The sequence below is a fragment of the Sinocyclocheilus rhinocerous genome, unplaced genomic scaffold (genome assembly GCF_001515625.1).
Source record: "Sinocyclocheilus rhinocerous isolate Xijiao unplaced genomic scaffold, SAMN03320098_v1.1 scaffold1605, whole genome shotgun sequence".
NCBI classification, from domain to species: Eukaryota; Metazoa; Chordata; class Actinopteri; order Cypriniformes; family Cyprinidae; genus Sinocyclocheilus; species Sinocyclocheilus rhinocerous.
Genome location: NW_015627373.1, coordinates 723,101 through 738,717, shown reverse-complemented (window position 1 = coordinate 738,717; position 15,617 = coordinate 723,101). Strand labels below are relative to the sequence as shown.

Sequence of the window (15,617 nt, the reverse complement as noted above, 5' to 3'; positions counted from 1 at the left end):
GGAGTGGGTGCGTGAGAGAGGAGGGGCGCTGAAATAGCTAGGGCTGGCGGCGTGTGATGGGGCACACGTGAACCGAATGGAGCCTCATCACCGCCGCTGTTTAAATGCCGAGCGCGCCTCTCCTCGGGAGACCGGTCTCTTCCCCGTGCATGCACGCTGGTGTCCTCGTGGGTCCAGGAAGGGTGCTCCCGTTCCGCCAGAGTTGTGAGCTACCGGACCCGCGGTCCGGACGATAACCGCCCGCGTTACATGGTCGTCCGTCATCCCGGACTGGAGAGGGGAGCGCGTGCGGCCGCCGGACTCCGCCCCTTACCTGGACCCTTCCTTCCTGATCACTGCCCTTCCCTGCAGGAAGCCCGCAGCACGACGAGGACACCAGATCCCCTGTTTATTTTGGACACTAGTTTCCCCTTTTCCCTGGACACTTTGTTGTTATATTATTTTGTTAATAAAAGCCTCTCCGAGGCCTGACGCCACACCCACTGTGTCTGTCGTGTGCTCCTCCCGTGACAATATATATATATATATATATAATAAAACATGTTGCATAGGGCCCTACATAAACCAACAAATTGAAAAAAAAAAAAAAAAAAGATGAGTTGAGTTGAACCACTCAAGATTTACATATTTAAATGACCTGTGTTATAATTGGCTAATTATTAAGCATATGCATAAGCATATTAGTTGGATTAGGGAGAGAGTTTTGCTTTAAAATGCATAGTACATTAAAATCCTTTTGTCTATGATAAACAGTTATGCCCTAAGATCCTCCCCAAAGCAAATGTATTTCTGCAATTGTAACTAGATAATAATCAGTGTCTGCTGAATAACAAACAACCAAAACTCATCACATCTTCTCTATAGCTGTCTATAAAACCATAATGCCATAAATAGCCAAACAATCAGTAGGTGAGCAAACTGAAATACTACACATCTTCCTTTTAACATTTAGTGCTGATTTTAGACATTGCAGTAACACCACACCTTTAAAAAAAAAAGGAGAAGGACAGGAAATGAAAAATAGCTGGCACAGGGCAAAAAGAGGAAGCTCCAGACAGCCGTATCAGTGACTCAGATCCTTAATTAGAACAATTTCACCTCAGAAGATAATCAGTTTTCTGTTTAACGCAGCCCACTACTGGGTTCAAACGCTATTTTAAACGAATGTTTTATGAGCATAGTATTAATCAAAAAACAAAACAAAAAAAAAGAGACATTAGAATGTTAAACCCGCATTTTCGCAGCGGAGGACGATCTTACCGACTTTCTCTGGATTCGTGACAGAAATGTTCAGATCAAACGTGTCCTCACTTTCCTCTTCCTCCAGCTTTATGTGAAAAAAGGAAACAGAGAAAAAGAGAAAGGAAGAGTGAAACCGAGCGAGAACTGCTTCTGAGATCTGCGTGAAGGTTTGATCAGAACTCTAGAGATGGGAATCGCAAGAAATTTAACAAATCTGGTTTTGATTCGGATTCCATTTGATTCTTTTAGTATATTTAAATAAATTTGGTGTGTAAGTGAATTTTAGATCAAACATAAATAAATAATGCATGAGTTTAAGACTGATTCATTTTCGACTGATTCATTAAAAAGAATCAGCTCAAGAGAGTCATTGCATGTGAACTTGGTCATTAAAGGAATCAAACATCATTCTGTTTCAGTATTTTGTTTTTTAAACAGCCGAATCCCATGCTCTTTATAAGTTCAGGGAGTGTTTTACCTCCTCCAGGGTTTTGGACGGAGCTTTGCTGGAGCTGCTGGCTACAGGGGCCACAGGAGCCGATACTGACGGTTTCACAGCGTCTTTCTTCTTGCGGTCATTACGAGGACTGTCCAGAGACAACTCCACTGTAGCTTCTGAGAAAAACAGTGACAGAAAGTGCATTTAGAATTTAGATTTTAGCACAGCATAGAAAACAAACACACACACACACATGCAAAACACATTCCATCAGCAACATAACGCAAGGTGAGAGGGTAAAGGTCACTGAGGAATTCCTTTTCCTCTTCCTGAGTCAACACTGAGAAAGTGAATTCATCATCCATCGCTCAAAAGTGATGTGCATGCATTCCTGTTCGTACAATACATGTTCCAGTAAAAAGAGTCAACAGCAGGAAAAGGTTTCGTTGTGGAAAAAACACTAAGCCTGAAAACCCTACAGCACATCAATTCAGTGTGTTATTTTAGTTTTACTAATATATTATGATAGCATTTATTAATATTTTGAATAGTTTTCAGTTTAATTTAAGTTTAAGTTTTAGTAATTTTGTTATGAGCTTTTGTCATTTTCATTAGAAATATTCACAATATTTCTATGTAGCTTTATTTTTATTTCAGTTTTAATTTTATTACTTCAACCTTTTTCAGCTTTATTTCAATCAACAAAAACTATTAGTTAAAGGGATAGTTCACCCAAAAATTTAAATTCGGTCATTAATTACTCACCCTCATGTCGTTCCAAACCTGTCAGACCTTCGTTCATCTTCGGAAAACAAATTAAGATATTTTTGATGAGTTCTGAGAGCTCTCTGTCCCTCCCATAGACAGCAAGGGTCTTAACACGATCAATGCACAGAAATGTAACAAGGACATCGTTAAAATAATCCATGTGACATCAGGGGTTCAACCGTAACTTTACGAAGCTACGAGAATACTTTTTGTGCACAAAGAAAACAAAAATAACGACTTTATTCAACAATTCGTCTCCTCCACGTCACCCTAGCGCCATTTTGGAGAGTATCACATCACAACATATGCAACGTATGTACGAGGATATGCTGTTTATGTTGTTTACGCTTTGATCTGAACATAAACAGCGTATCCGCATACATACGTTGCATATGTTGTGATGTGTGATACTCTCCAAAATGGCGCCATAATTCATTTATTATGAATAAAGTCGTTATTTTTGTTTTCTTTGCACACAAAAAGTATTCTAGTAGCGTCGTAAAATTACGATTGAACCACTGATGTCACATGGATTATTTTAACGATGTCCTTGCTACGTTTCTGAGCCTTGATTGTGGTAATATCCTTGCTGTCTATGGGAGGGTCAGAGAGCTCTTGGAATGCATCAAAAATATCTTAATTTGTGTACTGAAGATGAACGAAGGTCTTACGGGTTTGGAACCACATGAGGGTGAGTAATTAATGACAGAATTTTCATTTTTGGGTGAACTATCCCTTTAACAACAAAACACTGGTCCAAATGTTTGTTTTGAATTCCCTGAATTCCCTTGACTAAATTCCCCTGTGAAAGCCTAAATGTTGTCTGGGAACTTAAATCAAACATTTAAATGTATATATGATGTTCAAATGTCTTGGAAAGGAGCGTAAATAGGTTTATGCCTATGATGGCCAAAAATGCTGTTTAGGTAAGCAGCTCACAAGGTTTCGAAACACAAATCGAACTTTTAAATGCAAAACATTCAAGCGCACATATGAGGCCCAAAAACGTCATGTGGGAAGGTAGTTAAGTTTTTAAAAAAAATTTGAACTTGCTTAAAAATACCTAAAATGCTCTTAAGGTTCTGAGACTCCAATTAAACATTTGAACATGTCTACGATGCTCAAAAATGTTGTCTAGGTAGGCAGCTCACTAGGTTGTGAAACAAAATAAATGTTGTCTAGGAAGGTAGCTATATTTTTAAACAAACTGAACTTGCTTAAAAATGCACAAAAAAATACTGTCTAGGTAGGCAACACAAATGAAGATATTGTTAATGAAATCTGAGAGATTTCTGTCCCTCCATTCACAGTCTACACAACTATCCACTAAGAGATTATAAAACTAATGGAAGCCCCATTCAAAATATCTTCATTTGTGTTGAACGAAAGTATTTCAGGTTTGGAATGACATGAAGGTGAGTAAATTATGACAATTTTCATTTTTGGGTGAACTATCCCTTTAAACATCTGAAAGTAACGGTACATATGATGCTCAAAAATGCTATGTCTATGTTCTGGATGGTTCAAGGGATAGTTCATCCAAAAATGAATATTAACCCCCCATGATTTACTCACCTTCAAGCCAACCTAGGTGTATATGACTTTCTTCATTCAGATGAATACAGTCGCAGTTATATAAAAAAATGTCCTGGCTCTTCCAAGCTTTATAATGGCAGTGAATGGGGGTCGAGATTTTGAAGACCAAAAAAGTGCATCCATCCATCCATCACAAAAAGTGCTCCACACGGCTCCGGGGGGTGAATAAAGGTCTTCTGAAGCGAATTACTGCGTTTGTGTAAGAAAATACCCATATTTGCAACTTTATAGACCAAAATCTCTAACTCCCACTAGCAATCTAGATATTCGTCCGAAAGAAGAAAGTCATGTACACCTAGGATGGCTTGAGGGTGAGTAAATCATGGGATAATTTTCATTTTTCGAGAAATTGGATGATGAAAAATGTTCGTTGATGAGCTTTTTTCCCATGACTAAGACAAGACGAAGAAGTGGACGACAATAAGGTCATTAAACGATAACTATGACTATATCAACATGCAATTTCATTGACTAAAATAGACAAGACTAAAATGTATTCAAAAAATTTTTAACTTTTCCAAAAACCTCTTTATTTTCATCAAAAAAAGGAGACAAAATGTTATTGCAGACTGCTCTACACGCCTCTACAACGCGAGCTTTCATGAGTGCGGTTGCCAGATATCAAGAGTTCAAATCCCCGAAACATAGCTTCGCTGTTACAAGGATACATTTTCTGCCTGGTGTTTTGCTTATTTTATGCAAATAATATATATTTTTTTATCAGTTTAACCATTATACAGCATGACGAAAATGTGAGTAAGATTTCATTGACTAAAATCTGACTAAAATGCTCATAGCCTACATTTCGTGGCCTAAACTTGACTAAACAAAAACAGGACAAGGTTGATAAAATATGATAACTAAAATGTACATTTGAGTAAGACTAAGACTAAACTAAAAATGGCTGCCAAAATTAACACTGCTGTACGGTTAATTAATAATAATCTTATTACTAAAACTTTAAGTTTTCATTTACTAAAACTAGACTGAAATGTTGAGACTTTTACCCCCGGTTTCACAGACAAGGCTTAAGCTAGTCCTGGACTAAAATGCATGTTTGAGCTGTTTTAACTGAAAGCCAGTTGCACTGACATATCTTAAAATTTGTCAGTATTATTGTTTTGTCTCAAGATGCACACCAGTAATGTTTTTTTTATAAATCACATTTATAAAAGCTACTTAAATTCCCTAATTGAACTAAGACTTAATCCTGGCTTAGTCTAAGCCCTGTCTGTGAAACCGGGCCATAGTCGACTAAACCTTGACTAAAACTAAATAGGATAAGGTTGACTAAATATGATCAAAACTAACATGGACATTTAACACGCGACTAAGACTAAAATTGAAAATAGATGACAAAATTAACACTAATTCGAACAGTCTCACATACCTACGATACCCAAAAACTGCTGACTATGTAGGCAGTTTATTAGGTTTCAGAAGTGCCACAGTTATGATCTGGTGTCACAGGTGAAATGTGTCGTACCTGAGAAGAGATCGTGCTCCTCAGAGTGAACCCCGTTGGTCCTGGAGCTGCTGCTGCTGGCGGAGGGTTTCGGGGCAGGTGCCGTCAAGGCTTCCTCTGTGAACAGATCCGTGGGGTCGTCTTTAACCTGTGGCTTGACCTTCACGTCTGATTTCACCTCTGTGAAAACATCGACAGGTGGTCCTAAAGGCTGAGGCTTCTTCGTCACAACTTTTGGCAGCTCCTTAAACAGATCCTCCTCATCCTCATCACCGAACAGCTCTGCGCTCGCTGCTTTCTTGACTGAAGAGCTTTTGCTGCTGCCCTTTGGAGGGTCTTCGAAAATATACTGCTGTCGGGCGGCATTTTTGTGCACAGGTGGTTCACCGAGGACATCGGACTTTGGCGCTTGTACAGGCTCGTTTAAGAGATCTGGCATGGGGTTTTGGACCTCAGGTGAACTAATTACTTCGCTATCATCGTCCAGCGGGTCGCTGAACAGGTCGACGACCTCATCGCTACTAGGTGAAGGGATCTTGGTGTCTACTTTCTTCTGGGGTTCAGAGTTAATGTTGCTAAGAGGATCGCTGAAGATGTCTTCTAGTGGCTCGTTGAAGATGTCTTTAGGAGGTCTGGTTGAGTCCGGTGACGGAGAATCCATCTCTGAGATTGACTAGGAACAGCACAGAAATGATTATAGAGCTAATGTTGTAAAATTACTATAAATATATTGAGCTGAAACAAGATTAGATTGTGTTCAACAGCCTGTGCAATACTTTTCCATCTGGCATGGAATTTAATTAAATACATTAAACATTTTTAGGCTGAATCTCACATAATATGCCTGGTTAAAGTTCACCAATAAATAGATAAAGGAATCTATTTTTATTTTTTATTATTTTATTTTGCATTGAAAAGTAAGCATATGTTCCACCCAAATTCTTATTATTGTAACAGTAATTATATATTTATCAAGTTAGTATTTGTTATTTTATGTATTTGTGTGTCTCTACAACTGGTTATTTAAAATAAACAAATAAACAATTTAATGTTTTTTTTTATGCTATTTCACTATTGCGACAGTAATTACACATATTTAAATGGTAAAATATTTATCAGGTTATTACAGATATTTGTTATTTCATGTTGCTTTGCATTGAAAATTAGGCACATTTTCCCAACCAAATTCTCAATATTATAACAGTAACTACATAGTATTTAATTTGTAAATATTTAGAATGTTAGTATTTGTTATTTTTATGTATTTGTGCATTTGTACAATTGGTTATTTAAAATAATTAAATAAATAAAAAAGATTATTTTAGTTGTTTTTTGCATTGAAAATTAAGCCCATTTTACAACCAAATTCTCATTACTGTAACAGAATTACATATGATTTAAATTGTAAAATATTTATCATGTTAGTATTTGTTATTTTTATGCATTTCTGAATTTGTACAACTGGCTGAATTAATAAATAAATAAACCTACTTTAGCACTACGCTTGCATTAAAAATTAAGAACATTTTCCACACAAATTTTTATTACTGTAACAGTAATTATACATTATTTAATTTGTAAAATATTTAACATTTTAGTGTTTGTTATTTTATGTATTTGCGCATTTGTACAATTGGTGGTTTAAAATATATCAATATAATTGATTTCCAAAAGGATGATTTTCATTACTGAACAAACATCACAATGTGATGTTTGTTCAGTAATGAAAATCATCCTTTTGGAAATCAATTATATTGATATATTTTAAACCACTAATGAGATAGCAAGTAGTCATTTTGCAGTCGCTTTCATCCAAAGCGTCTTCTAAAAATCCTTAAAGTGGCAATGCGCCTGGATTAAGCCAGGGTTTAGTGCCTTCGTCAGTACTTTGACCTGAAAAGACTGGAATTATTACACTAAGTAAATATTGACTGCTGGACACCAGCTCATTCATTAGAGACAGAGCTGCCTTCCCAGTACTCATATTTTAGTTATTTTAGTTTTGCTCTGCATGCATGCATATATGCATATAAGTTACACGTATAAAAAATATCTTAACTACAGTCTGTTGGGTGGTTTTGCATAAACAAGTTCAAGTACTGTCACACTTCCTTTATTAGACATAACATGCTTATTTTACACACATACACACTCTCTCTCTAACAGTGTGACTTCAGTCAGTTTGGAAAACTGGGTCACATTCCTTCTGATATTATTTACTCAACTACAAGAGTCCTTCAAGAACTTAAGTATGTCACATGCAGGCCTAAACTCAGATCTATTTAACCCTGCGGAAGGACCAAATCTGAGGAGATGATGAAAAAACGTATCTTTATTAAATCATTACGCAAATATTATTACAGAAAACTCCGTATAAACCAGCAGAGATGAAGATCTACGGCTGAAGAAGAACAGGCAGGTCTGAGGGTGTCAGAGAAGTGAAAGCGATCGGTCTTCTTCTCTTTCTGTCTGTATGAGGTATACAGCTTTAGCTTTATAAACGCGTTTAATTCCGTTACTCACCGTTCCCGTGAACGCATCCGCGCCCTCGTCGCTGTCCTCCAGCAGCTCGGGCTCCTCTGAGTCCGGGAAAGGCGGAGGACTGCGCTCCGAGCTGGCCGCCATCTTCAGCTCCACACACACACACACACACAGGAAAAAACTTTATTTTACAAGCGGAGAGCGCGAGAGAGAAAAATGACAGAGCGACATTGAACTGAAACGGAGAGAGAGAGAGAACGTGAGAAACAGCGACGCCTGGTGGTCAAGAGGGGCGGGGTTTTCTCTGTTATGTCACGCCCACAAGACCACTCCCAAAGTATTGCAAAAGAACATTTTATTTATACACTGATAATTGTTTTTAATAAAACACGCTTGAGTTCAGTCGTTATGGAGATCTATATTTTTTACACGGAGAAAATTCGAGGAAGTGCGCGTGAGAGGGACGGGCCTTGGTGTGACGTTGACACAAACCACGCCCACCGAAGCGTCTGTTTACGGAAGTACAGGAGTGAATTGAATCATTTGATCGGCGATCATGCAGTTTATACTCATAGTTTCATTTGAAATATTATTATGCCTCGAAGGGCTCATGAAGACACAGAACCCCTGCTTTCGTCCACTCATATCGACGAAGACGGTAAATGCATTATTATTCATCATGTAACGTTAAAACGTTATACTCGATCTCTTTCGGTTTGAAATGTTTATAATATTTAAGTTATTGATATTCTGATGAAGTGTTGTAGATGAGTAAATTGCTAATATATAAGTTTTTTTCACCAGGTATATAGAGTATTAAATCGGATTGAATATTACATTGTACTCAGAACATGTTATGCACGAAATTTGTACACAAAAAATACTGTAGTAGTACGTTACCGTGGTACATCTATGCATCTATGGTGGTAATAACATAACTTTGCTATAGATCCAAAAATAACTTATATATATATATATATATGTAGTGGTGGCCAAAATTATTAGAACACTTCACCAGCTAAAAAATAATGTTTATAATCATTTTAATGATATATAATGTTTCCATTAGATGACCAGGCGTCCAGCAGAAAGAAACTTTCATATGAGGAGGCTGTTGAGAAAGCAGGTTAAATCATATTTATTTTACCTAAATAATTTGTCCAGCATTTAGTTTCATATGTGTGTCCAGATGCAATGGTCAGCGATTGTTTCCATTAGATGACCAGGCGTCCAGCAGAAAGAAACTTTCATATGAGGAGGCTGTTGAGAAAGCAGGTTAAATCATATTTATTTTACCTAAATAATTTGTCCAGCATTTAGTTTCATATGTGTCCAGATGCAATGGTCAGCGATCCTCATGTTTCTGTCTGTCTGCAGGGTTTGGGCTCTTCCACTGGCTGCTGTTGGCCGTCTGCGGCTGGGCCAACGCCAGCAATGCTGTGGAGATCCTTTGTGTGTTGTTCCTCCTGCCCACGGCACGCTGTGACCTCCTGCTGACCTCGGGCCGACATGGGGCTCCTCACTGCCAGCATATTCCTTGGTTATTATCTGTGCTGCTTTCTTTTTTATTTGATTTTCTACCCAAATATCTGATCATGTTGCATTTTAAAAACAGAAAATTAGGCATTTGTGATTCATTCATGTTGAGAAAACGATCTTAAACTGCATGTCAAACAAGGACCATCATACATTAACTTCTCATCAAATCAGGTCAAAAATGCAGTTTGTTCCCTATTTGGTTGCCTTATCACGTGTCTGAAAACTGCAGAGTCATGCTTTTTACAAGAAATACATAACCAACCCAGTGATTAAAACTGCTGACATAACCATGTGATTTGACTATCCTGCTGCTCAGTAAGATATACGGTGTCAAACGGCTGTTTCCTTCGACAGGGATGATGGTGGGTGGTTATGTTTGGGGGTATCTGGCTGATCGCAGAGGAAGGCGGAGCGTTCTGGTCCTCTCTCTGGCAGTGAATGGCACATTTGGGGCGGTGGCCAGTTTGGCCCCGAGTTTCTGGCTCTTTTTGCTCCTGCGGTTCTTTGGTGGAGTCGGGTAACCACATGCCAAAAGAGTTTTTACATACACAGAGACATTCTGGAGGTTTCGATAGAAATTATACAGACAGAATCGCGACTCATTTGACTAGAATCACATGAATGCATCTGTGTCTCACTCTCAGGGTCGGCGGCTCCATTCCTGTCATCTTCTCGTATTTTTCTGAGTTTCAGCCGCGTTTGAGGAGGGGGACTATGATCAGCGCTCTAGCCACCTTCTGGATGGCTGGAAATATTTGAGCAGCAGGTAAAACCATCATCCTCTGAGCTGAGAGAGGAGTGTCTCTAAAATACTGCCTAGAAGGTTGTACTAATAATTTTTCCCCGTTTTAATATTGAAACATGAGCAGTAAATAATACAATCAAAACATCTAGAGATTTGCTCATATATAAACAATAATTAAATTAAAGACAACAATACATAGCCAATAATGTATATACAGTATGAATAAAAAATATATAAACATAAAATAAAAAAATGCATAAGACAAAAGTAAATAACCAAATATGCATACATTAATAAATAAAGATGTATAAAATAAAAATGCTTAAAGACAAGAATAATGTATGTATGAATAAAAAATATAAGATATATAAACATAAAATTAAAAAAATGCATAAGACAAAAGTAAATAACCAAATATGCATACATTAATAAATTAAGATGTATAACATAAAAATGCTTAAAGACAAGAATAATGTATGTATGAATAAAAAATATAAAAGATATATAAACATAAAAAATAAAAAAATGCACAAGACAAAATAATAACCATAAATGTACAATTGATAAAAATATAAACAATATATAAAATAACCATTAAATAAAATAAATAAGTGCTTAAGCAAAATTTGTATTAATACATTAAGAGAATGAATACATTAAAAACAAAAAGATATATAAAAATGTATAAATTATATGCCACTATTTAGAAAAAGGCTCTAAATAATAAGCTAATAAATAGGCTGTACTCATTCATTGTCATCTGCACAAAACATTCACAGATAAATCTTTAGTGTTTTGTCCAGGTGTGGCGTGGTTGGTGATTCCCAGAACATATTTGATTGCTCATTGGGGTTGGTTGGATTTTCAGAGTTGGCGTCTTTTTGTGGTCCTCTGCTCCGTCCCCAGTCTGTCATCAGCACTTATTTTCAGACTGTTCATGCCAGAGAGCCCCAAGTTCCTCATGGAGGTGCGTTCCGACTGATACTTTACCTTTTACTTTAGACTGCTATAAAAGTTCAATGAATAGGTTGTGAATTCTACAACTTCATATGAACCGGAACAATTTCCAGCTCTAGAATTTAGTAGAACTTAGTTCTGTTACAGGCCGCATGTTTGTTAGAGTTGGTGGCACTATGTGTTTCTCTTCCACAGGCAGGACGTGAGACAGAGGCTTTGTCGGTGTTCCAGAAGATGTTCAAACTGAACAACAGATGCGCCACAAAACCATTTCCTGTATGTACCGCCTCAATTCTAGGCCAACCTGTCCACTTATTCATAAAGGAAACTATTATTATGGTCTGTCAGCTGATAAAACAGAGTTTCTCTCAACAGGGAGCAAGTCTTATGATAAGATCCAAAGATGATGAAGTAAAAAACAGAGCCACTAGCGGCTCAAGATGTCAGCGGCTCAGCCACCAACTCAAACAGGTTCACAGCACTCTTGACACATTATTGAGATTTTGTTTATCTGCTTTCTATTAATGCTAACGTGAAGCGTTACTGAGCTCTTCATGGCCTTGCTGGTTCTTCTACAGGCTCTGGATCCCATGAAACAGCTGTTTGTTGGACCGCTGGCTTCCAGAAGTGTCGTTCTGCTGATTCTATTTTTCTGCATTTCATTTGGGTACTTAAATTATACAACTGATAAAGACAAAATATTCTGTCAATTTAAGGTGTATTGTTTTCTCTAAAGTCCACTAATAATCTTAGTCAAGGTTTTTACACCCAAGTCAGTTGTAATTTAGTTTTCCACATTTTTTGCTACACTTTAATATGTAAATGAGCTCTGCTCTGATTGGCTAAACACCACACAAGCTGTTTTTGCTACTGTACCTTTAAGATTTGAATCTGTTATAACTAGTTAAGGTCATTTAAAATGCTGCAGATTATGAGCAAGTATGATTCAGTGTTGTAATCCTCTCTGTGCAGGTGTTATGGGTTATGGATGTGGTTTCCGGAGCTTTTTAAGAGAGCTGAGGATGGAGGGTCTCCATGTGCCAACATGTCTCGAGTCCAAAGCTCAGAAAATGAAAGCAGCTATCCAGTCCAAACTGCAGGTTAATGTTACAAAACCAGACCAAATGAGACTAATCATTATTTTTCTCATCACAAAAAATATGAAATATGTTAGTTATACTATTAGGAAGTGTATTTTAGTTTGTTGTCATGATATTCAAGCAGTATTTATAATGGCTTTGTGTCGTTTGCATGTGTGTTTTCTAGTGTACATGGAGGGTTTCGTAACAGCGGCTTCAAACTTGCCGGGAAACATCTTCACGATCCTTCTCATGGACAGAATTGGCGGGAAAATCCTGCTTTGTTAGTAGTTTCCAATGTTTGAATTGCAGCTCAAAATACTTTATTACTACATTCAAATATTAAAAGCAACGAAATAATAAAGCGCTATAATGCTGCGGATGTTTTTTCTCTGTCCGGTAGCCGTCAGTTTGCTGGTGTCCAGCCTGAGTGTGTTTGTCATCTACATGGTGAAGACTAAAACTCAGAGTCTGATCGTGTCCTGCGTGTTCAGCTGAGTTTCTGTCGTCTCCTGGAACGCTCTGGACGTGGTGGGAACTGAGCTTTATCCCACACAACTACGGTAAACCCTTACATTCATTGGTAATGTTATATTGCTACTGATTTCACATGTAAAGAGTTCAGCCAATCATAACAGAGTGGTTTAGAATATTTAAGAATATGTAATGTTTCACAAAGAAGTCTCTTCTGCTTGATCAAAAATACAGTAAAAACAATAGTACTGTTAAATATTATTACAATTTAAAATAACTGTTTTCTGTGTGAATGTATTTTAAAATGTAATTTATTCCTGTGATGCAAAGCTGAATTTTTTAAGCATCATTACTCCAGTCTTCAGTGTCACATGATCTGCGCTGTGTAAATTACATTTTAAAATATATTCACAGTTATTTTCAATTGTAATAATTTTTCACACTTTTATCATATTTTTGGTCAAATAAATGCAGCTTTGGTGAGCAGAAGAATTCTGAGGATTTAAAGAATGAATGTATTAATTGCAGTTTCTCTTCTGTAGCTCGTCTGCTCTGGGGGTTTTCACTGGAGTGGGTCGTGTGGCGGCCATCATGGGAAATGTAGTGTTTGGGCAGCTGGTGGACTCTAACTGTGCCGTACCTCTGCTGATGGTGTCTGCGCTCCTGCTGGCAGGAGGACTTGCGGCTCTACGACTGCCTCAAACTAAACAGACTGAACTAACGTGATACACACACACACTCAGTTGACATCACCCGTCAATCCTGTGATTTTTGGGACCAAACACTAAACCAAAGAGCTTTGACACTTTGCAGTTTTGCCTTAATGTTGCACAAGTTCACTTCGAGAAGTCGGCCCACAGAGTCTGCACGCTTTTTTGCCATGTTTTCTGTTCTGATTGTGGGGTAAATATTTTGTGAAGTTGGATTTTAATATGGTAAAATGCTGAGAATAATTCTTAATGATAGCTTAAAATTAAATCTCAAATATTTAATAAACTGAATAATCTGTCATTTGAATTATTTGTATAATAAAAAGTCATAAACTATATAATTTCTTGTTTTTAAACAAACAAAAAAAAATTTGGTCGGTGTTTGATTTTATATTAGTTTATTTTATATAAGTTGTGTTATATTTTACATTAGTTAATTTTATATTATCAGTTAATTTTATAATATAAAAAATAAATATGTATTATATAAATATATATTATACATAAAATAAGTTACACTGTTATTGTTTATACCAATGTTGAGTGGTATCTGATTTTTGATTTTATTTTGATGATATTGATGAATTATAATAGTTTATAAATGAAATCAGAGTATATTCAATTAACTTTACATTTGTATTTGCATATTTCTCTTTTGAGAGATTTTTTTTCTAACACTTTCATTATTGAGCTTAGAAATAAACCGAGCATCCAATGTTTCAGTGCTTCAACAACTTTATTTTGTCCAATCGGAACATTTGTAAATAACCATGGCAATACTTGCAGAGCAATGAGGTAGAGACTTTGAAATTCTAAAAAGCGGCTGCAAAAGGCAACGAGGAAGAGATTATACTCTTTGGCACAGCTTCAGCGAGAAACCAGAGCGGCTAACGCAGGTTAGGAGGGTTTAACACAAAACACCAAACTCAACGCCAGGATTTCACCTCTATCTGCTCAAACAAACCATTTTAAAACCACTGGCAAACGTAGTGCTAAGTTAATTTTAAAAAAGTGCTACGGTTTGATAAAAACTATATACAGCACAGAGGTCAGAGAACCATCCGGAGTTGCTAACGTGTGTCCGATCTGATGGATGATTGACGGCGGGGTGGTTGCTAAGCTTGTCACTTCCTGGAGCATTTCACAAGCCAAGATGCTCATCAACCATTTAATAGAGTGTTAAAAAGGCTAAATAAAAAGGCCTTACAGGCAAAGAGGCTTGAGGCAGGCAAACTTAAAAATCAGGTTCATATGCTATGACCTAAACCAGCAGTAGAAAAGCAGGTAAAACCACCTTAAAAATTTATGAAATGAACCAAAATAATGGTCTTTAAACACTGGTAACAAAAGAGAAGCCGAAGGCACCGACTGGCATTTGCCTGCATCAGAGGGTCACAACCTGCGAGATAAACTAATAATCTGTGCATGCGAAATCTAAAACACAACTCTTGAAATCAGATCTCCATGGCGATGGCTGTCTGGTTAACTGTGCAAACGGGTCACTGCCAATGAACCCTTTAGTGTGCATAGAGCCTTAATGAACAAGAACGAGAGCAGTGCAATACAACGCAGTGACTTCTTTCCTCAAAACAGTGAACTCAGTCCGGACTCTTCCCCACGCTGGCTGGGGGGGGTTATTTGTGGTTCAGGCCCTTCTGGTTGCGCATGAGAGGCTGATGGCTGCTCAACACGTCCAGAGAGTGCCGCCAATGCCAGCATGACCGACAGTAATATTTAAAACATGCCTGGAGAGTTGAAAAATATACATGTCAGAGCAATATGACAAGAGTTTGGTTTGTATGGAAGATAAATAATGACAAATGTCTTTGAAACAAAAAAGCATGTTGAATTGCACTAACTGAAAAAATAATGCATTTTATTAACAGTGATTGCATTTTAATTAGTGCTGTCAAATAATTAATCGCGATTAATCGCATCCAAAATAAAAGTTTTTGTTTACATAATATATTTATGTGTACAGTGTATATTTATTAAGTATATATAAATACACCCACATACAGTATATATTTTGAAAATATTTACATGTATATACATTTATATTCTTTATATTATATATACATATATTTAATATATAAACATAAAATGTTTCTTAATATATACA

General features: G+C 36.9%; 1 protein-coding gene and 2 pseudogenes across 1 annotated transcript in view; 1 reads left to right on the top strand and 2 right to left on the bottom strand.

Moving 5' to 3' along the window:
• Nucleotides 1-8,215, bottom strand: part of LOC107727607 (sorting nexin-1-like) — a 15,082-nt gene extending 6,867 nt beyond the window's left edge. Inside the window, exons 1-4 of the mRNA XM_016537530.1 lie at nt 8,034-8,215; nt 5,532-6,183; nt 1,721-1,857; nt 1,261-1,327 (exon numbers count right to left, since the gene is read on the bottom strand). Coding sequence (XP_016393016.1) covers nt 1,261-1,327; nt 1,721-1,857; nt 5,532-6,183; nt 8,034-8,135 — 958 coding nt within the window. The 5' untranslated portion in view covers nt 8,136-8,215. The remainder of the gene's footprint in view (nt 1-1,260; nt 1,328-1,720; nt 1,858-5,531; nt 6,184-8,033) is intronic.
• A 255-nt stretch (nt 8,216-8,470) lies between these two features.
• LOC107727721 (synaptic vesicle glycoprotein 2B-like) lies at nt 8,471-13,826 on the top strand (annotated as a pseudogene).
• A 386-nt stretch (nt 13,827-14,212) lies between these two features.
• Nucleotides 14,213-15,617, bottom strand: part of LOC107727676 (cytoplasmic polyadenylation element-binding protein 1-like) — a 12,500-nt pseudogene continuing 11,095 nt past the window's right edge.